This window comes from Mustela lutreola, chromosome 3, assembly GCF_030435805.1.
Source record: "Mustela lutreola isolate mMusLut2 chromosome 3, mMusLut2.pri, whole genome shotgun sequence".
Lineage (NCBI taxonomy): Eukaryota > Metazoa > Chordata > Mammalia > Carnivora > Mustelidae > Mustela > Mustela lutreola.
Genome location: NC_081292.1, coordinates 80,919,313 through 80,943,541, shown reverse-complemented (window position 1 = coordinate 80,943,541; position 24,229 = coordinate 80,919,313). Strand labels below are relative to the sequence as shown.

General features: G+C 38.7%; 1 protein-coding gene across 2 annotated transcripts in view; it reads right to left on the bottom strand.

The window, feature by feature from the left end:
• PXDNL (peroxidasin like) overlaps positions 1–23,743 on the bottom strand; it is a 520,865-nt gene extending 497,122 nt beyond the window's left edge. For both annotated transcript variants that reach the window (XM_059166462.1, XM_059166463.1), the window contains exon 1: positions 20,023–23,743. In XM_059166462.1, coding sequence (XP_059022445.1) covers positions 20,023–20,186 — 164 coding nt within the window. In that variant the 5' untranslated portion in view covers positions 20,187–23,743. The remainder of the gene's footprint in view (positions 1–20,022) is intronic.
• Between the last annotated feature and the right edge of the window lie 486 nt (positions 23,744–24,229).

Here is a 24,229-nt window from a genome sequence, read left to right as displayed (position 1 = left end):
TTACCATCAAAATGAGAAGTGCTTTATTATCTTCACTATAATGTATGCAAGCTTGAAATACCGGTAACCACTGGCCATTGCAGAAAACCTCTTTATGTTGCTGAATTGAGTAATACTTAATGCTTTTACTAATAGGGAATGAAATGGCTCAGAATCCTGAGGCAAGAAATATAGAACATTAACTGAATAACTTGTCCCGGCTAGATGCTTTTTTTTTTTTTTAAAGATTTTATTTATTTATTTGACAGAGAGAGAGATCACAAATAGGCAGAGAGACAGACAGAGAGAGAGATGAGGAGAAGCAGGCTCCCTGCTGAGCAGAGAGCCCTATGCGGGACTCGATCCCAGGCCCCTGGGATCATGACCTGAGCCGAAGGTAGAGGCTTAACCCACTGAGCCACCCAGGCGCCCCTTGGCTAGATGCTTTTGATTGGCTTTATAGTGTGTCACATTACTTTAAAACTGAAGCACTCACACCAAGAGTCAGTAAACAAAAAGATAACCCAGGATACTCTTAATCTCAATGCTTTCCCATTCATGCATTATGATAATTGAACTGCATAGAAATAACCCTCTCCTGTCTTCAATATAGGATAAACAGAGGATAAACTAATGAAGGCCATTACTGAAATAAGATACATATCTGATTTTGCAGGGAAAGGCACTCTTCATGCCTTCTCTCAACCAAGAGAGATTCCATAGGGAATAAGAATTCTGAATTGTTAAGAGTTTTATCAGTCAGATGGCTGGGCTTCTACTATAGCATCACCACATAGGTAAAAGATCCATGTAAACCTGCCAGAACCAAACTGTGTATGCTACCAGTCAAAAGATAATCATTTCTCCTTAACAAGTTTTGCTATTTTATTATTTTTGTGAATTGCTAGATTGGCGTAGTACACTCATACCATAATCTCATTCATGGATTTTGTATGCTCTTTACTAGAAGTGCAATGCAAAATCATTGTGAGTACCAAAGAAGCCTCAAGCCCTGTGACAGTTCATATAACATTAAACAGAAAATATGGCAGTTAGATAGCCTGTCTGATGTACTCTTCTTATTACAGTCCATCTTTGTACCCTCCATCTCTTTTTACATGAGCATTGCTCCTAATTGCATCAATATTACATGGAAACAAATACAATCTGCTTCTAGTAATGATAGAAGAATGTATGAACACACAATAAACAGTATGTTGTTCATCAGAGGAACACTTATTAAGCAGCACAGAATTTTCTCTTGCAGTTAGAAACCATCATTCCACATTGCTTCCTTTTATTATGCTGCTGTAAACTTTATAGCATAGAATGATACATGTAGAAAATAGTCATATTTTAGTGCCTAAAACAACTGAGAAACAAAGATTCATTTACCCCTTTTTAGTAAGAAAAATTATATTATTGTTAGAATTAAAATATCTTCATTAGAATTAAAATATCTTCATTATGTATCTTTTGTTTATTGAAATGATTTAAATACTCTAGACTGCAATGTTTCTATAATGCATAAAATTATAAACAAACACCCAAGACATATTTCTCTCAGCATACGGTCTCCAGTGAAAGTACTGGTCTTGCCATCAAGACTTCGGGGTACTAAATATTTCACTGTAGATAGAAAAAGCTGCTATTTTTTTTTAATAAACATATAATTCTAAATCCCAGGGTACAGGTATGTGAATCGCCAGGTTTACACACTTCACAGCACTCACCAAAGCACATACCCTCCCCAATGTCCTTCTCCTAACCCCCCTTTCCCCAGCAACCCTCAGTTTGTTTTGTGAGATTAAGAGTCACTTATGGTTTGTCTCCCTCCCAATCCCATCTTGTTTCATTGATTCTTCTCGTACCCACTTAAGCCCCCATGTTGCATCACCACTTCCTCATATCAGGGAGATCATATGATAGTTGTCTTTCTCCGCTTGACTTATTTCGCTAAGCATGATACCCTCTAGTTCCATCCACATTGTCGCAAGTGGCAAGATTTCATTTCTTTTGATGGCTGCATAGTATTCCATTCATCTGTTGATGGACATCTAGGTTCTTTCTATAGTTTGGCTATTGTGGACATTGCTGCTATAAACATTCGGATCATTACGTTTGTATCTTTAGGGTAAATATCCAGTAGTGCAATTGCTGGGTCATAGGGTAGTTCTATTTTCAACATTTTGAGGAACCTCCATGCTGTTTTCCAGAGGGGTTGCACCAGCTTGCATTCCCACCAACAGTGTAGGAGGGTTCCCCTTTCTCCACATCCTCGCCAGCATCTGTCATTTCCTGACATTAATTTTAACCATTCTGACTGATGTGAGGTGGTATCTCATTGTGGTTTTGATTTGTATTTCCCTGATGCCGAGTGATATGGAGCACTTTTTCATGTGTGTATTGGCCATCTGGATGTCTTCTTTGCAGAAATGTCTGTTCATGTCCTCTGCCCATTTCTTGATTGGATTATTTGTTCTTTGGGTGTTGAGTTTGCTAAGTTCTTTATAGATTTTGGATACTAGCCCTTTATCTGATATGTCGTTTGCAAATATCTTCTCCCTTTCTGTCAGTTGTCTTAACAAGCTGCTTTCTAACATGTTCCTGATTATTGAATTTCACATTCTCTGAAACTTGTCCTGACTCTTAAGTACAGAACTCATTCTTTTGGCTTCATTACAAACAGTATAATGCTGGGTATTTGTACTGATCAAAGGACCTGAATGAAAGAACAAGCATGGCTAATTAAGTAATACTTGAGATGTTCACATTTAAAGTCTAGTTCCAAGGAGAAAAATAAGATTTTATTGCTATTCTGATGAATATAATAACTATTAGTAATAAATATTTGTATATCAGCTAATAATGGTCAGGATTCATGGAACAATTGCCCCCCTGAAGCTAGGAATGACATTATTCCGTCCTACAATCTGTGGTTGAGAATGGGTGCAAGGAAAGGCCCTTGCTGGGAAGGTGCTGAGGGAGGCAGAGGCCACCACACACTTCGCTCTTCACAGTGGAAGAGATAATGATCATTCCACCTTAAACATGAAATGAAGAAACCAGAAGTAGAAAGTCATAGATAACATGTTGACATTTCTAGAAAAGACCTGTACTTCCAAAAGTGCCCTGACAGAGGTAAAATCTGGTTTTTCTGTTTCACAGAAGGAATAATCATCGAGTTTGGCAAGATCAAGTGTTCGGGGCATGAAACAAGGGTCTTCAGGCATAGGCAATGACCAGCATTCAGCAGCATCCCGGGAAGTTATGGGGTATAGTCTTCATTTTATACATTGAGAAGAAAGAGAACCCTGGAGGCTTGGGGCTTAAACAGTTGACCCAAGACCATGTACTTTCTTAGGGTCAAAAGAAAACAGGTATTCTGATTCATGGCCTTCCATGATGCCAGGCCTGTGCAATTTTAAATGCCAGTCAAAATAAATAAAGACAAAGGAGCTATGAACATTACCTTCTCCTATTTTGTACTCTTTTGGCTTTCTTATAGCCTGTTTATTCCTTAAATAGGAAAGTCTTTTTATTACAAGATAAATCTACCCAGGGAGTATCTTTCAGGAGAAAGAACATACAAAGAAAGGGGTTTGGAGTTTAGAAATAAAAACATACATTTGAAAATGAAAGGGGAACTTGTGTTTGCTTATCTTCAGATTCAATCACTTTTGAAAAATGAATTATTGTACCCATTATTATTGCCCTAAACATAACATATTTGCAAAATATTTTTCTAGTAAATTTTCCCCTATTTTTCAATTCTGAGTTTACAGCAAATCTGAAATTCAACAAGACTCATAATGAACCACCAAAGTAGATGTTTGGTTTGTTTGTTTCTTTTTCCAAAATGCTTCTGGTGTATGAAAATCTATGAGATTATTCAAGGATATTTAAATACAGTATTTTTAAAAGGGAAAAAAGCATAGTATAATTTTATAGGAAAAGAAAACAAAATGATTAGATTAGAGACAGGAATGGGAACAACTCACAAGTAAAATTTACTTTAATGTTAACTTTCACTAATAGCTTTTTTTTTGCACAAACTCCATTTTAAAAGAAAAATGACAGAAAGTATTTTGGGTAAACAACTTTCTACAGCTAAGAGTAAAAGGCAAAAAATTCTTTATCAGCTTGCCTGCAAACAGCAAGTATGGTATTTTGTCAGTCAGTTATTTGTGAGGTGAAACTTGCCTTACTTAGACTCCAAAGATTGAATATTCCAAAAAACTATTAAATTACTTTTAAATTTTACCATTAAATTTTTATCTCATTTGTTATTATTTTGGTGGAAGTTTCTACCATTTTTTCAAGATAAAGGAGCAGCCTTTCTAAGGCTATGTCCTTTTCCTACTTCCTATTCTCACACCCAAGAGCAACTGAGTGGCGCCATTATTTTGCTCTGAGTCAGAGAGCCCAAGAGTCCTCTGTTCCTTTATAGGAACAATGACCATCAGTCCTATTCTCTCCAATACTGATCTAGGCTCCCAACCCCAGTTTTGAAGGGCAAAACGAGGGCTTGGAGACAAGGCCTGGAGATGGGGAGTCTTGGTATAAAACAAAACAAAAACAAAAGCAAAGCCACACAAGGGACAAAAGGTATGAAGACTAGGTTGCCTGGCCACACTGATGGAGGGAGAGGGCAGGGGCTGATGGGGTCCAGGAAACTTAGCCCTGGGTCCTGGAGAGAAGCATCTTGAAGGAGACCATGCTACATGCACTTCCCCAAGACCCTGGAGCCAAGTGTCAGTTTCCTCTCCTCTCCTCTGCCTTGTACCTGCACTCCTCTCCTGCCAGTGATATCCTTGTTGCTCTATCGTGGAAGTCCTGCTGCATCCATACCTGTCTTTGAACCTCAAACATGGCCCCTCCTTCTCTGCCCTATCTTCTTTCTTCATCTATTTTTGGCCTCTTTCAAAAGGACCATGTTTGTCCCCACCATTGGTCTCTGCTTGGCATGCTCATCCCAAACCTCAGAAACCTGTTCCTTCTGGTCATTCAGATTCCATGACAAACATCTTTGCCTCAGTGGGCCTCTGGGACCGCTGCATCTAAACAAGCACATCCTCCTGCCCAAAACCCATTTCTCTTGCAGCATCCTGTATGTCATCCACTAGAATGCAAGCTCCAAGAAGCAAGGGCCTTCCCTGTTTCTGTCCCAGCAATGGGAAGGCTCCAAGTTGAATCCGTAAAATGACAGAAGAGTAAAGACAATGACTGCCTCCCAGGGGAGCTCTCAGATCTGCTGGAAGGATCTATGCACACGTGTATTTTCCTATAATTAGTCTAGACTGGCACGCAGGAAATGCTTAATGGAAGCCACTGTTGTTAATAGTAATGTTCTTAGGTATTTCATTTACCAAATGCTTACTGAGAATCTCCTATGTTCCAGAAACTGTGTTATGAGCTGAGGATGGAGGGTTAACAATGACAAAATGATTCCTTCTTTTGTGGAGCTGAAAAGTCATGGGGAAAACATTAAATAAGTAAAATAAACATTGACTGAAGTTGCCAAAAAGCATTGAGAAGTATACAATAGTAGGATCTATACTTTTAAACTTTAAAATAAATTTATAGATGCTTTACTTACATCTCAAACTTTGATGACTACCTGATCATATAAACAGACCCACACCAGGATGCTTGGCTCCTCTGGAGACCTATCAAGAGGCTCCCTTCCCTCCCTCACTGTCCCCTACCCCCACCCCCCTCCCCCGCCCCATCAAGACACTAAAGCGGGCTAGAGATTTTAATCCATAAGTGGCTTGCTTTTTCAACTTGTCCCCTTCCCCATGCTTCCAGGTACTTTCCTGATCTCTAGAATCTCCTATTCCTTTCTAGACTCCTGCATTGTACTCCCCAGGGTCATCTTTTATTCATTTTATATGTTTAATTAAACTTTATATTTAGAACTATATTAAATTCACAGCAAAATTGAGCAGAAAGTACGGAGTTTTCATATATCTCCCATCCCCTCATCCACACAGCTTCCCCAGTTATCAATATCCCCATCAGGGTAATGCAGTTATTATTGATGAACACACACTGAAACATTCTTATCACTCAGAGTCCACAGTTTATATTAAAGTTCGCTCCTGGTGTTGTACATTCTACAGGCTGACATGTGTCCACCATTGTAGTATCATACAGAGTAGTTTCTCTGCCCTAAAAATCCTCTGTCCACCTATTCAACCCTCCTCCCTCCCACCTCTGACAACCACTGACTTTTTACTGTCTCCAACTTCTTTTATTTTTAAAAACTCTAGAGTTTCAGGCTTCTACAGCTGTGTACGCACACACACACACGACTTAAGATTCTCCTTCTTCCTTACATATATCTCCCAAGGGAAAGATGAAGAGAGCATTTTCCCACAGTATAAATCTCAGAAATTTTATAAATACACACTAGAATCTGGAAAAACTGTACAACTGACAATCTATGGTTTTGAGTGGCATAAAACTGTGTTCTAACCTATGACATTCACTGCCAGAACTAGAAACTGTTTCTGTGTTACAATCATCAGGGACTTTGAAGAGTTTCCCCTTTCCTGTTATACCAAGCTCCTTGCTAAAATAGCATGGTGGCATTGGGATCAGAACAGAAACCAAGCAGGATGACCATAATATCAAAACCAGTGTGACCCTATACTGGAAAAAAGCAAATCTATAGATTTTATCAAAATGTTACAATCTACTAAACCTACTCTCTAGGCTAATGATTTTACTGTCATATATTCCTCACACTCTGTAAAAACCTCAATTTCAGAAATAAATAACACTTTCTAAACATTAAATCACTTCAGACACAACCATACTTTTAAGCATGATTTTAATCATGCTTAAGAATATTTCTAATGTTTTCTCAACAAAAGGAAGCTTTTAGTTTCAAGAGACATGAGTTGATCATTTATTTTCAGAATCTTTATAAATAATATTTATACCCTGCCTTATTAAAAAAGAGAGAGGAAAAAAAAGAGGATCTTTTAGAATTGATATCTCTACCTCTAGACTTCGGGGGCTATAATAATATTAGTGCTAATTATAGCAAGTAACTTTTAAATAGTTCCCAACACATGATAAGTACTAATTCACACAGGAGAAGGCTGAAGCCAAAGAACTTAGGTTACTTGTCCAAGGACATGAAGCCAAAATTGGTAAGGGCAAATTCAAATGTAGGCAGTCTGGCTACAAAGTCTATGATCCTGACTACTAAGCACACTACATCACAACTAGATCTGTTAGTCTGAAATGCATTTTAGGCAAAATATAACCCTACTAATATTCTTCCTCTCACACAGAAAAATACTGGGAAGCCATACAGTCATATGTCTTCAATGGGATTTTATTCCAAGTGTGACTAGAATCATATCACAAGTATACAGTCCATACTGGCCACGAGGTACCATGCACACCGCATAGACATGACATGCAGTCTCTTAGAATGACCCGCTTTTAGAGGCAACATCGCAGGACCCGAAGTTCATTAAATGAAAAGCCATTCTGAGATAGTAAGAGAGCGCCCAAGTGCTGAGGGGTAACAACTTCAGTCCAGTGACTTTCTGAAGGCCTGGCCAGGATCTCATTGTTCAAATCTGCTGGGGGAAGAAAAGTGCAGAACGGTACTCAAAATGTTTTGCATCACATTCACCCCTGCCAGTTTGGGCAAATCTTTAAATTTAGAGTGCCAATTTAGACTCCCCTTAGTAAAGTTAATTAGCTTCCTGCTTCCTTTCAGACAGTTCAGGTTAGTACTGAACTTGACCTATCACACTGGATAAATTCAGTCATGGATGCAAAGTCCTTTATATGTTTGTTCTTGGATATCAGATTCTTTGTATGGGTCCCACCCGCAATATAGTAACCTGGAACTCTAAGATTCAGCACTAGATTACAACTCTGTTGATGTCACACTTAGAAAATTCTGTCAGAACAGAATTCCACTTCCTCGTCTTTTGCATTCAATAAATTCAGAGAGATTAATATTAAAAGGAAAACATGATCAGAAATAAGAAAAGTGCAAAAAAGGAAAACTCAATGTTTTAAAAAAGTAGATGGGAAACATTGAATTTTAGCTTCTCCCTTAACTAAAAATAGCTACTAGCCACTTGAATACTTTCTGGACAAATGTGAGGCATAAGTAAATAAAATACTACTATAACTAATTTTGGGAAGGTTTAACAGTATAATAAGTGATGGCGCTGTTTTCTTGGTAAGTTCTTTATGAGCACTGTTGAGGATTCCCATAGGCCCTGAGTTATAATCCTTAGTTGGTGGCTGCTTTTAGCTGATTTGGGACATTCTAAAAATAAATTCTTTAAAAAATTAAATAAATAAAATAAAAATAAATAATAAAATAAGTTCTTAATATTGCACCAGCTTTTCATTATGCTTGTCTTTAGAGGTGGCCAAATATAGATGATAGCCAAGTCTGCCTCTCCCCAACAGGAAGGATGGTGGGTGAAACAAGAAGGAAGCAGCTCCAGGTGGAAGGTACTCTGATGCATGTGTGTGGGGTGAAGAAGAAAACAAACCATCTTTTTGTGCACCAATACCTTGTTTCAAACCAAGGACCAACTCGAGAAGCAAGGAAATTCACAAATACCTCCTCCCTGTCCCAGCACTGTAGTATCAGTCAGCACTAAGATAACCAATTTCGACTTGCTGGAATTTTAGCTTTCAGTTTTCTTTTCTTCTTTACCTCCTTTCCCCTAAGTTTTTTTGTGTCTAGGCATCAATTCTCTTCTCTCAGCCTGCAGTTCAAGAGCACATTACATAGAATTCTTACAAGAGCAGCGATCAACGTAAGAGAAGCAGTAGGTAAGAGTCACAACTAACAAGAAATCATCTTAATCTAGGCCAAACAGAGCAGTCTGCAGGTTTCTTAGAAGGTAGAGCATGTTTTCACCGCCTCTCAAGTTTCATTTTGCCAACTGGCCCATTCATGGATCAACATATTTTATGTTGGCAGGCCCTAAGAGTTTAAAAAGAAAAGACACAATCTGTCTTATCTGCCCTGGCGGGACTTGGTTCTGTCAGGGAGACAAGTTAACAATCCTAATCCCATGTGACATGTTCCCTGATCAAGACAGGAAAGGTATCTCCCAAAAACTGGGAAGAAGGGAAAGGAGATGGAGAAGAATTCCCAGAGGTAAGCTCTGAGCTGACCTCTGAAGACTAAACCAATAGGCCAAGTGAGGAAAACGCGGATTCATGCATTCCAGGCCAAAAGAGCAGTGTGAACAAAGACCATTGGCTCCCTGCATCTCTGGATTTTCTGCTGCACCTTCCTAGAAGCACAATCTACATCAGTTCTAATTGTATCAGGGGCTCGATTAGTACTAATTTAATTAACTGATTTGGTGGTCCTATTTCATCCATGAGGGCACGAAATTCCTGCAAGATAAAATGGATGATTTTCACTGGAGTTCTAGGTGATCTCATACAAGGGTAATGGTGGAAAATTAGGATCTGGTAAGCAGTTGGGGAATCTATCTTTGAGAGACCTCTAAGTTTTTTCCAAACCATGCATGGATGTAAGCAGCTGCCTCTTCTAATTACTCATGGGGCTCACAATTCAAGTGAAATTTGTAAATGAATCCTGAAATCTGTGTCCTACATTTTCAAAATGATGGCAGAGTAGGAAGACCCTAGGCTCATCTGGTGCCACAAACACAGCTAGATAACTATCAAGTTATCTTAAATACCCCAGAAATCAATCTGAAGACTGACAGAACAAACTGCACAACTAAAGGGAGAGAAGAGGCCACATGGAAGAAGATAGGAAACGCAAAGACTATAGTTTCAGGGAGAAATGGATCCTGGCTGCTGCGGAGGGAAGGGACTGTGGTAGAAGAGATGAGCAAGAGAGAGAGGAACATGTAGGAGAATGCCAAAGGAGAACATTTCCCCAAAGTCATTGGCCTGAAAAATGAGAGAGGGTGGATTTTGTGAGTGCTCGCAACCAATTAGACTTGAAGCTTGGAATTTTAAAGGTCAGTGGGGTTGGCTGGGATAGAGCCCAGAAGGCAATGCCCTGCTTCTGGAGAGAAGACAGACAAACAGCTGGGGTGGGGCAGTGGGGTTACAGACAGCATGGAAAGAGTGAGGAACACCTGGGGCACATCGTGTTGAGACTATTCCCTCTTCTCAGAATGCATCCCTGAGAGGCAGCATGCATCAAGATGCCTCTTTGGGAACAAAGGAGCTGACTGACCCAATTTCCCTCCCCTGTCCCTCAGCATAAACACAGAACCACTGCAGAACAATGCCAACATTGGCTGCCTAACTTGCTTACACCAAACCCCACCAACTCTGTGCTCTGGCAGGACTGGCCTTCTCAGTCAAGCTTGCCTCAATCCCAGTATAGCAGGCCCCTCCCCTAGAAGACCAGCACAAGCCCCTGCACATACTACAGAAATACAATTATAAAATAATATTATGAAAATGTATATGTCAACAAATTAGACAAGATGGAAGAAATGGACAAATTCCTAGAAACATGTGATTTATTACAACTAAAACAGGAGGAAATAGAAAACTTGAACAGAATCATACCCAGCAAAGAAATTGAACCAGTGATCAAAAACTTCCAACAAACAAAAGTGCAGGGTCAGGTTGGCTTCCCAGGAGAATTCTACCAAACATTTAAAGAAGAGTTAGTACCCATTCTTCTTGAACTATTCCAAAAAATAGAAGAGAGAATAAAACTTCCAAACTCATTCTATGAGAATAGAATTACCCTGATACCAAAACCAGATAAAGACTCTACTAAAAAACAGATCCACAGGCCAACATCCCTAATGAACATGGGTGCAAAAATTCACAATAAAATACTAGCAAACCTAGCAAACTGAATCCAACAATATATTTTAAAAAATCAATCACCACGATCAAGTGGGATTTATTCCTGAGTTTCAAGTGTGGTTCAATATTTGCAAATTGATCAACATGATGCACTGCTCTAATAAAAGAAAGTTTAAGAACCATATGATCATTTCAATACTTGAAGAAAAAGCATCTGATGAATTATAACATCCATTCATGGGAAAAAAACAAAACCCTCAATAAAGTAGGTTTAGAGGGAACATACCTCAACATAATAAAGGCCATCTATGAAAAACCCACAGTTAATATCATCCTTAATTGGGAAGAACTGAGAGCTTTTCCTCTATGGTGAGGAACAAGACAGGGATGCCAACTCTCACCACTATCAGTTAACACAATACTGGAAGTCCTAGCAACAGCAATCAGACAAGAAAAATAAATAAAAGACATCCAAATCAGCAAGGAAGAAGTCAAGCTTTCACTATTTGAGATGATGTGATACTCTACACAGAAAACCTCAGAGACTCCACCAAAAAAATGCTAGAACTGACACACAAATTCAGTAAACTCACAGGATACAAAATCAATGTACAGAAATCATTTACATTTCTATACACCAATAATGAAGTAGCAGAAAGAGAAATTAAGGAATTAATCCCACTTACAATTGCTCAAAAACAATGACACCTAGGAATAAATCAGCCAAAGAGGTGACAGACCTGTACTCTGAAAACTGTAAGACACAGATTAAAGAAATTGAAGATGACATGAAGGAATGGAAAAACGTTTCATGCTTATGGACTGGAAGAACAAATATTGGTAAAATGTCTATACTACCCAAAGCCACCTACACATTTAATGCAACCTCTATCAAAATACCAACAGCATTTTTCACAGAGCTGGCACAAACAATCCTAAAATTTGTATGGAGTGAAAAAGACCCCCAAATATCCAAAGCAACCTTGAAAATGAAAAGTAAAGTTGGAGACATTACAATTCTGGACTTCAGAGTCTAGAGTGCTGATCATTACACCACAAGGCCACAATTCTGGACTTCAAGTTATTTTACAAAGTTGCAGAGAGAAAAACAGTATGGTACTGGCACAAAAACAGACACATAGATCAACAGAATAGAATACAAAACCCAGAAATGAACTGACAACTGTATGGTCAAATAATCTTCACCAAAGAAGTAAGGAATATGCAACAGGAAAAAGATAGTCTCTTCAAAAAATGGTGTTGGGCAAACTGGACAGCAACATGCAAAAGAATGGACCACTTTCTTACACCAAGCACAAAAATAAATTCAAAATGGATTAAAGACCAACAAAACCCTAGAGAAGAACACAGGCAGTAACCTCTTTGACATTGACTGTATCAACTTCCTTCTAGATATGTCCCTTGAGCCAAGATAAACAAAAACAAAAATAAACTATTAGGGCTATACCAAAATAAAAAGCTTTCACACAGTGAAGGAAACAATCAACAAAACTGAAAGACAACCTATGGAATGGGAGAAGATATTTGCAAATGACATATGTAATAAAAGGTTAGTAGCCAAAGTATATAAAGAACTTATAAAACTGAACACCCAAAAAAAGAATAATTTAATTTGAAAATGGGCAGAAGACATGAACATGTATTTTTGCAAAGAAGAATCCAGATGGCCAACAGACACAATGAAAAGATGCTCAACATCACTGATCTTCATGGAAATGAAAATCAAAACTACAATGAGATATCACCTCATACCTGTCAGAGTGGGTGAAACCAACAACACAAGGAACAACACATGTTGGTGAGGATCTTGAGAAAGGGGAACCCTCTCAGACTGGTTCAGCCACTCTGGAAAACAGTACACAGTTTCCTCAAATGGTTAAAAATACAACTACCCTACATTCCAACAATCATACTAGCAGGTATTAACCCGAGGAACACAAAAATACGAACTCAAGGAGAAACAGGCATCCCAATGTTTATAGCAGCATCATCTACAATAGCCAAATTATGGAAACAGCCCAAGTGTCCATCAACTGAGGAATGGATAAAGAAGATGTGGTATACAGAAAGAACGAAATATTATTCCGCCATAAAAAAGAATGAAATCTTGCTATTTGCAACAAAATGGATTTAGAGATTATTGTACTACATGAAATAAGTCAGAGAAAGACAAACACCATATGATTTCACTCATATGTGAAATTTAAGAAATAAAACAAAGAAGCAAAGGGAAAAAGAGAGAAAGGCAAAGCAAGAAACAGACTCTTAAATCTAGAGAAATAAACTGATGGTTACCATAGAGGTGGTGGCTGTAAGGATGGATGAAATAGGTGATAGAGATTAAGGAGTTCACTTTTTTGTGATAAGCACCTGGTATATTATGCAAATGTTGAATCACTGTATTGTACACCTGAAACTAATATTACACTCTATGTTAACAATGCTGAAATTTAAATAAAAACTAAAAAAAAAAGCTTTAAAAAAAGAAGATCTGTCCTTTCTCTTGGAAACCATTTACACAAAGTATTATGGATACCTATCATATTATATAGATATAGCACTCTGCAACAACTGAGGTTAAAGGAGGACCTTCTGGTTCTGCCTTTTAGTTAAAATAAATGGGAGTTAGTAGACTTAGGAATTTTTTCACACTATCTTCAGCTGAAATGATGTTCATGTTTTCCTTTTTTCCATTTTAAAATCCAAACATAAAACTTTTTTTTTTTCCTACTCGGATGAAGAATCACTGGGAGAGGAACGATACAGTGATCCAAACTGATCAGACAGAACAATAAAACAAGATGATTTTTAATCATAACTCAAGCACTGCATAGTCTGGAGTTAGACAATAAAACTGTTTATGTCATTTGCTGTGGCTACTCTGTTGCTTGAAAGAAAGGCAGAATATTTAGTTTAAATGTTTTCATGTTGCATTTGGAAAAGTCTCATGATTTGTATTTTGGTCAGATATGCTCAATTTCATGTAATAGCAAGAAGGATACTATGCCCTCCATGTATCTCAAGAAATAGCTTATTGTATCCCAGAGCAGAAAGGAACATACAGATTAAATAAAGAACATACCAGAATGTTTAAATTATATCAGTATCCTATTTGCTTTGGATAAACATTTTGATAACTTCAACCTGAGTCACTGCTAAGGACTGAATGCTTGATTCTCCTCCAAAGTCACGTGTTGAACACTTAATCCTCCTGTGGTGGTATTAGGAGGTGGGACCTTTGGGAAATAACTAGGTCTTGAGGGTAGAAGCCTCATGTTGGAATTAATGCCCTTAGAGAGATGGTCTCTCTCTCCACCATGTGAGGCAATGAGAAGGCAGCCATCTCACTGGACCAGGAAAAAAGCTTTCACCAGACACTGGATCTAGGACTTCCCAGCATACAGATCTCTGAGAAACAAATGTCTTTTAAATCACCCAGTCTATGGTATTTTGTTATAGCACCCTGAGCTGACTAACACAATCACCTTAAGTAATTTAACAGTCAATTGAATAAAAGAACACTATAAAAATTATTTGTTGAAGATGCCACTGAAGCAATGGAGACATCTAGTTGCTCAACATTCACTGTCTCAACTTAATTTCTGTAGTTCTCACTATTACTATAATGTTTCTCTGTTTGGAGCCAGAAACATCAGACTCATTCTGAGCCTGGGCTAAGATATCTGCTGCAGCATGATAGCCTCCAGATGACTTGGCTCTGAGGTTTCTAGACTCTGTCCTGGTGTGTTTTCTCCCTTTCAGATAAGGTCCGCATCCTGCCTCATCTATCTAAACATCAAGGTCTCAGTTGGTTGCTTACATTCATCTGTTACAAACACCTCTCCTTGGAGCTGCAAGCTCCAACAAAAACATACCCTCTCTCTCCTCTTATATCTTTACTCCTCCTATGTGACTTCCGTCCCCTTTGTCTGCCATTCACACAAAACATTCCCCATCCTCTAAAAAATGAACAAAAACAACAAAATTCTTTCAACATTTTATTCTTCCAACAGCTCGAAGGCAAAATATGCACTCAGCTACCTCAATCTTTTCTGCCAGATTTGACTACCCTCTCCCTCTTGAAATACTAAGAGCACTCATTTCTGGTACTCCTACTACTTTGGTTGTTGTGTTCTTCTCTGACTCCACTTCCTTTTGCCCCCAGGACCAGCACACAGCACAACTGCAGGGGGACACCATTCCCAGCACAGTGTGGAGTTGAGCAGTGTACAGACTTTACAAACCCAGCTGACCGTCCTGGCTCTTGCTTACATATGTGTTCCCTTGACTGTTGGGCTTTCCAGAGTTCTAGTCTATGCAGACTTTTCTTATTCCACAAGGGCCTCCTTGGAAATCACATTTCCTCCCTTCCGCTGAATCAATGCACACTCTTACCCCAGTGACGTTCAAAATTGCATCCCTTTCCTCCCAAGCTTACTATGTTCCTGAACCCCTATCCTCTCCACCCATTGCCCAAGTAACACTCAACAGATTTTCTCTGTCCTTCAGATTTTTTCCCTCTTTGTTACTTATTTTCACTATCTACATTACCCTATCAAGTTGACAAAACAGGACATTCACCATCCTTTCTTACTCCCTAAATGTCCTTCTTACATCAGACTTGTACTGTTATTAACTTTTTTATATATATGCACTAGCTCTCTAACTGATCAAGGACCTCAGCTTTGTGGCCTTATAACTATTCCCCCCAAAGCTGTTATTGTGCAATGCTTCCCTTAATCTCCCTTATAGAATCTATAATAGGGATTGACATGCAGGGTTCGGTAGAGAAAACACCATTCTCTTCCACTAATTAAATCAGCATATATCATCTAAGTACAGGCTATTACTGTAGGATATCCTGAGTTTAGATTGCTTGGATTCTGGCATCACTACACAATTATTCATCCCTATGAGGGATACTGAGATGCCTATGAGGATACTGAGATGCAGAGATGGGGTTGCTAACACTTCCCTGGTGGAGGCCAAGTTCTGAAATCTGGAAAAGCAACCCTAATCCTTGCAATCTAGGCTTCTATTCCTATCAGACAAAGCTGCTTTCACTGTCCTCTCCACCATCCAACTGTAAGGTTGTCTTTCAGTGTCCAAGCTCCACTCTGCCGTACCTCGGTCACACCCCTCTGGGAAACATCCTACTGCTTTCCCTGTGTTGGCCAGTTCACTTTCTCCCCTTTGGTCGTGTGTTCCTGTCCCACGGCTCCACCCTAAACCCTCCTTAGTGCTTTAAAAAGGGGAGTGCTCAGCATCACAGATCTACATCTCCTGGTCCCCGTAACTACCTGCTGGGTTTCTTGAACTATTTGTCCCACGGGAGACCCCCAAATTAGTATGTCCAGATAGGATTCATTTATTCCCTAAACGAATTCTCCTGTAGGTTGGTTTGACTCCCAGGTATCAGAGGTGGGTCACAGCCCAGACTGCAATGCACAGCTGGTAGATTTTATCCCTCCACACCCCTGGCCCTGCTCTCTCCTCACTGTTTCTCCATCCAAGATCCTCATATGGGCTCCATGAACACTCATCCTACCTTCTAGAACAGCCTCTTCCAGCTCCTGAGGACCAACCTGTCCTGAGTCATTAGGGTAGTGAGGCTGCATCGTGTTAGGCTCCCAAGACTGGGCATTTGCTGAAGTCGTGTACCCTGACTTATTAACTAGGCAATGAAATAGGAAATGCATTTCAACTTTTAGTTCCATTTCTCTCCCCAACTGGTCAATTAACTGGGGTAGGTTTGAATTCAGACATAGTTCTGCCAGTTCCCTCACGCTTCCCTTCAACCATGCCAAATGGGAAAGTGTCAAGGGAGTCCGGGCCTGCTCACGACTAAGTGATAACTCAAAGCCAGCAAGTTATGTCAGTTGCAAAAAAGTTATGAAAAATTCTGTTTCAAAGGTCAAAATAACCTCTGAGGGTTAAACTTAAGAAAAAAAAAATCTAATTGTCTGATTTGATTGGAAACTGGAAAGAGCTGAAGGAATTCTATTTTCTTCTTGAGCAACATGACATTTTTATCAGCTGGATAAATGTTTTCATGACTAACTTGTCATTTTCCCATTTGCCACCCAGCCTTCCTCCCAAGGTTGGTATATTTGGAGGGCAAAGTAAGCTCTGTCCATAAAGGAAATACCCTAATTAAATAGTTAAAATTTCACTCTCTACTTATTTGTAAATTTAAAACGGTACAAAATTTAAATTTAGTGGAAAATTTAAAAATTGGGGGAATTCTCAATCACTTTTTACATCTTTTCTGGTGGAACTGAGATGGTTTTTAGAGCCTGTTTAATCACAGTCCCTGAGTTCAACCAAGGCTCAGTTTTTCACTCCTGGGAATTCTAAGAACATCACATTTCTGAACTGGCAGCTGAGATTCTGGAGGTACAACCTAATGACCTGGGGCTCAAGGAAAATCAACAAAAGCTACACAGGGCTTCTGATTATTGGACAGGTTCCTTGAAGTTCATTACTAGAAATTTTTTGTTTGCTAATCCAAATTCTGAAAGATTTGCTTTACTAAGACAGAGAGCATGAAGAGTGGGAGTTCCTAAAAGGCAGCAGCCTATTTGGTAAATGACCCAATGATATCTTTATAGATGGAATTAAAGATTGGGAGGAGTAGTTTTTTTCATTTTGCTAAACTTGAAACACCAACCATAATCAATCATAAGTATAGTGAAGTTTCCTTACCTATGGTTGAGAAAAGTATTTTCTGTATTAAAGTTAAAATTTTAAAAACATGTAAAGACAACTCAAGATAGCTATACTACTACTAATTAACATTTACTAAGCACTTTGGCTATGTTTATTTACATTGTTTCCATAGTTACGATGACAACACATATATATCTAAGTATGGTTTAACAAAAACTCTTGATGCTGCTGTTGGGGAGAAATTGGGCCAGGCCCCATGTGCCTTAGCTTCCAAAGGCTGGATTTTTTCTTTTCCAGAATTCTTATTTTAATGCAATTAGCAGTGTATCTTCATGATTGCTTGCTTGAAAAAGTAATCCTATGTCAAAGATTTGAAGCCCAAAAGAAGTAGACTGCACCAACTTTTATAAGCTTTACATCTATTTCTTGACCTTTATACTATTTCTCTAATAGAGATCACAAATGGAAGGTCCTGGGATAAAAGTAACCTACAAATATGTGTGGCTGGGCCTGTGTGCTCTTGCCTTTCACATTAAAAAAAAAAAAAAAAAAAAAATTGATCCTCTAAGATTGAAAAGTTAGGGAATTTCATTTTTTACTTTCATATCTTCTTGAAAAATACAGCAAGCTCGTTAACAATAGACCCAAATTCCCACAGGGCAGCAATGAGCTCAGGGGCTGGCCGGCCCTTGCTGCTGGCTCACCACTTCCTCCTCACAGTCCCCAGAGACCCAAGCTGAGGTTGGTTGCAGTCCATCACACTACTCATGAAGTGGTTTGTCCTCACCCACCCACTTCCTTCACATTACTTTACCAGCCAACTTCTGGGGTATTTGAGTTTGCAGCTCAAATTATATCCTTAACTGTAAACATAATAGCGAATGCTTCTACGGCTAAGTAGGGACAGATGCTATTTTAAGTATTTAACATGCATTAACTCATTTAATCTTCAGAATAACCCTAGATGATGAATACTATTAGCATCTCCATTTTATGGAAAAGGAAACAGACATCATGAAGCTGGGAACTCACCCAGGCAACACACATTTCATCTGTAGGGGTATCGGCAGGCCCAGTCTGGAACCTGAGAACCTAACCATTAGGACTTATTTCCACATGTAGTGGAAGGCTCTTCACAAGTACATCAATAGTGTCCGTTCAGTTCTGTCCAATATGTCTCAAAAAGGTGTCTAATGAGTGCTAATTTCTTCTTCGAAACACCTAAACATCAAAATTTTAGGTCCAGATTGGAGCTTAAGTAGCTTTTTATTTTAAGTCTGTGGCATGTGATTAGACAAGCTGCCCCTTCTGTAAGGCTGTTACTCTGTCAGAAACTGCTACTCCAAAATGATACAGGGACAGCTACAATGCCAAAGGCCTCTCTGGTGCTATGCAGAGTGGAGCAGTCCCAGTTTCAAGAACCTGTCTTACTCCTTTTTAGAGTTAGACTTATTTTGATATTTGCAAGCATATGAAATAAGCAAAATGCTTAATAAAAATTACCATAAATATGTATGGCAAATATCGATCTTATTCTAAACAAGTACCAACCACTAACTTCAACTTTTCATTACCAAGCTAAATTCCTCATTTCATGATGATGACCAAAAGAACAACAGTGCTGATCTTCTTATCTCACATCTCAAAATCCCAGGAATGTTAAGCTATTTCACTCTGCTCAAGAATGGACTTGGAACTGTGAAAGTTCTCTTCCATGGACATGACATAATCTGCAAAAACTTCACCACAGAGAGGTGAACCCTTCAAATCGGTATGTCCTTTCAGTGTTTTGCCTTGTTTTGATCTAAGACTTAAAAATGATAATAAACAATTCACACTTCACACATACTATTTAATTTAATCCAAATGTTAACTCAATAATACAGGTTTATTATCCCCACCTTACTATAAGGATTTGAACCAAGGCCCATCTTATACTCGTATCATGGTTTATTCTACTATCCCACTACCAGCCCATAATGCCTCCTACATGCTGATTAAGTCACTGCTCCAGAAGGCTTCTAAGTACCCAGTGCTCTACTGGACAGGGTCTGCTCTGGAAAACCAACAGTCCTTCAAGGGCGCAAGGTTGACAGGATCACCCACCTGAGAGGCACACGCAATACAAAGCCCAATAATGAACATAAGAAATGCAAATCGCCAGCACACAATCAGTTGGAAGCACACTCCGAAGCTGAATTAGTTCTTTTCAAATGGGACAGACACATGCTGACCCAATTTTGGATTTTGGAAAGGATGAAAGGAATAATCTGACACTCTATGCAGGACTACTCTTAAGATAGAGTTGTGAATTCTTAGTAAGTTCTGGAAGGTGCTGGAAAATACAACTGCACCTCGTGCAAACATTTATTTCAACACATCATCGCTCCCATTTTCTAGTCTAACAAAGCAGGACCATTAATTCGTTTGAAACGTGAAAACCCTCTTCCAGTTACACAGCAGGGATTTAGGTGAAAAGCAGTGCTCAGTCTCAGTAGAGGGCAATGGGAAAGTGCTGAACGGGCATCTCTGGCAACTTACAGAACTGTGGTCTGATGCGGCACCTGAGGAACGTGATCCAGCATCAAGTGCACACAGCGAACGGTGCTCTTCAAGCAAAGGCACCGGCTAGGGCAGGGCAGCACTGGCAGGCACCAAACGACCAGGAGAAAGCAAGCGGTCCAGCAGGAGAGTCTGGACTCCATCGCTCCATTCGCTGCTGGAAGCCAAGAAGCAGGAGCAGCAGCCACGGTGGTGGCGACGGAAGCGGCGGCGGCGGCTGCTGCGGTGCGGGACCTGCGGTGCGGTGCGGGGCGGTCCTTGGGAGCCCCGGCTAGGCGCCGCTCCTGGGGGGAAACAGCCTCCGACCAATCCAGGAGCAGGGAGATCACATTACAGGGCGGAGGGCACCCGCCGCCTCCAGGGGGCGCTGGACTCTAGTCCGCGCAAAGGCCATTTCAGGAAACCAAAGCCCTCTATTCGGGCAGCATAATGCAAATATAAACTTTTCCAAAGTTGCTTCCATTTTACATGTTATGTAAGCGCTAGCCTCTTAGCCCCTAGCTGTCCTTTTTTCTCCCCCGGCTGTCCTTCTGAAGCGCAAGCTGATTACTTAATGAATCGATGGAGAACAGCTTTTCTTTTTAGGCAGCAGTTATTACCAAATCCTAAAGGGCAGAGCTCTAATTAGTTGATCTGGGCTCACATTTTCCTTCCCGGCTCCAAAGCATGCTTTCAAAAAACGGTTTCCTTTCTTCCTATATATTCTACACCTCAAGCCCAAAGCATTTCACTCACGAAGATTCAAACAAGCTACTTCGATTTCTTCCTTTAGTATTTAAAGCTGTTATGTCTACATCATGAACTACTACACCACCATGCAGAGAAGACAAACTGATAGACAAACGTATGTGTAAAATAGAACAAGGTCGAGCCACCGCTGGGCTCAGTGGCAGCACCAATGGCTGAAGACACATTCTCTACCAGGTTTAATTAGCCACGGGTCACTGAGTTGAGTGGCCCGGAGGACACTGGCAAAGACAGACTTCAATAAATATGCTTTAAACGAGTTTTTTGGTTACTCTAAGCAGGTGTTTAGAAAAGGTTTATGGTTTTATCCTTAAAGACTAAATCCCTAAACTAGAACTTTAAAAAATGTAAAAGTGATAGAAAAACAAATTAAAATTTTGGATGGTACAATCTAGGCAACTCCCAGATGACCAGATTGGGAGACAGATCTAATGACTACAGATCTAGTTTTGTCAAAGCTTATCAACCTTATAAGGAAAAATAAATTTATTTTCCTTCTTTCCAGTAATTTTTCAGCCCTCTTACATTCTACAATGGGTGAATACTGCCCTCTTTTGGCAAAATGTTCAAACATAAATATGTGGGGTTTTATTAATTAAAATGCACAGATCACAACAAAAAATACTATGAAGAATGATTTTAAAATAAACCAAGTATGCTTGACAATTGTTCATGTTTACTTTATTGTCTAAATATCAAAATAAACTTTAAAAAAAAGCTAATCTCTTCTTTTCAATTCCATGCCTTACAATTACTGTTTCTGCCAATGCTTGTGACTTGGATGGACAAGGCACACAAGTTTGCACATTGCTTTCAGTTCAAAATGTATTAGCTTGTATTCATACAGTATTTTCTAGGAGAGACAACACACTCTCTACTGAGAAACCTAAGCTCCAATAAATGAGAAAATGCTACTGCTACTGATTACCTCCTGTGAATACAAGGTTAAGAACTATAAGGAAGGCAGAGAACCACATGAGTGACACAGCTACTACAGACTGTAGATTCTTTCCTCGAATGCCTCAGGACAACTTTCCTGCAGAAAAGTATATTATATATGTTAAGTATTATAAACATTTTAAAAAATGCATCAAGGTGCTAAGTTAAACATGTACACAAGAGTCCAAAACTGAAGAAAAAATGAGAACCTGGCAATGTAAGTAAACACTGAAGGCTGGTTCAGCTTGAAGAGTACTTGCTTAACCAAGTAAAATAGATAGATACCCAAGTATCAGGGTTACAGGAGGGAGAAAAAAAAAAGCCTTTTCCTAAGTGGAGGGTCTTAACTGGAAAACCTGAATTTTCCTCAAGTTCATTAAGGATGAACTAGAAATCCATTTTACCTTGTCCCCATCCACCCAGAGAACACAAGGAAAACTGCCTCTTTCAAACTTACTATGAAAAGGAAGGGAATAAAAAAATCTCCCTGGAGATGTAGTATCCCCAAATTAGCTTTTAAAGTAAAAATTTAAAAAGATACACTAGGCGACCAGCACCCCCCCCCCCAGCCCAATGCTATAGGAGTATCAAACCAAATGGATTTTGAAGTAAAGGATAGATACAAATAGGTGTCCTACATAATCTTAAAGGTTTAAATCACCAGACAGACATAAGAAACCTAGAGTGTAGCATCACTGCATCAAAATACACAAAGGAAAAACTGGAAGAACTACAATGAACGGACACTCTCCCATCAAAGTGAGAGATTTTGCTGAAAATCACAAGAGCATACAAAAAAATGTTTAAAAGTATTAGATTCAAATACAATAAAAAATTTGATTCAAATTACATTTACAGAATACTATACTGAAGAACAGAATATTCTTTCAAAGCACACCAAGCCATTTATTAAAAATGATTGTATCCGGGCAATAAAACAAGAAATAAGGTTCCTGTTCACCACTTCCACTGAACACCGTACTGGAGGTCCCAACAAAACATATCTGACCAAAAACAAAAACAAAATGAACAAAAACAAACACAAACAAACCCAAAGGAAAAAAAAAAACATCTTTAGAAAGATGATTTGGTTGTCTATGTAGAAAATTTAGAGCAATCACAAGACAGTGGGATTTAAGTAATATATAAAAATCAATAATGGAGCAAAGTGTGATTTTAACAAATAATAAAACAGCATTGAAAAAAATGTAAAATATCTACACATAAACCAAAAGATGCTTCAAACAAAATTGCCTACCTTTATTAAGACATTTAATAAGATCTAAATAAAAAAGAGAAGTACCCTATTCATGGATTGGAGGACACTGCATCATATAAACATGTTCTCACACAAGTTGATCTATAAACAGTAATTCCAAGTGAAATCCCAAGAGGACTGTGTATATGAAGTCTGAGAAACTGATTCTAAAATGTGTTTCAAAGTCAAATGGTCCAAGAATAGCCAAGAAGGGACGCCTGGGTGGCTCTGTTGGTTAAGCAGCTGCCTTCGGCTCAGGTCATGATCCCAGCGTCCTGGGATCGAGTCCCACATCGGGCTCCTTGCTCCGCAGGGAGCCTGCTTCTCCCTCTGCCTCTGCCTTCCACTCTGTCTGCCTGTGCTCGCTCTCTCTCTCTGACAAATAAATAGCCAAGAAATTCCTGAAATTTAAATTGAAAGGACTTACTTACTAGATCAAGAATTATTATAAATCTATAGTAAATAAGACTGTGTAATTTTAGCACAGGAATCCAACAAATCTATTTCTAACAAAATAGAAAAGAAAACCTAGACACAAAGCAAAAAGATACATAAATTTATGACAGTTAATACTGCAGATCAGAGGAAGAAAATGAAACTTTTCAAAAAATGGTGTTGAAACAGTTGATCAACAAAGTAAGAAAAAAGAAATTATTATGAGGGTGGTGGGGTTATGGACATTGGGGAGCGTATGTGCTATGGTGAGTGCTGTGAAGTGTGTAAACCTGGTGATTCACAGACTTGTACCCCTGGGGCTAATAATACATTATATGTTAATTTTTAAAAATTAAAAAATAAAATTAAAAATTAATATTATTTAATTAAATATTTAATTAAATATTAATTAATAATTAAAATTAATTTTAAAGATTAATAAAAAGTATTGTTTCTCATTTTACTCAAAGATCAATAGCAAGTGTACTACAGACTTAAATGTGAACGACAAAAATCACAGAACTTTTGTAAGAAAATATAGGCTAATATTTTCATATTATTTTTCAAAATGTATTTTCAATATATTTTCATATCCAAAACTTCACACAACTGATGTTGTGTGAAGATGAATCTAACAATTAAAATTGAAAAATCTAATTCAAGAAAGACACTACAAACAGAATGAGAACAGAAACCACAAACTAATGAAAGATTTTGGAATACACATAACTTACAATTGGTTAATAGCCAGGCTACAAAAGGAACCCTACAAGTCAATTTCTTTAAAAGAAACTAAGGAATAAAACA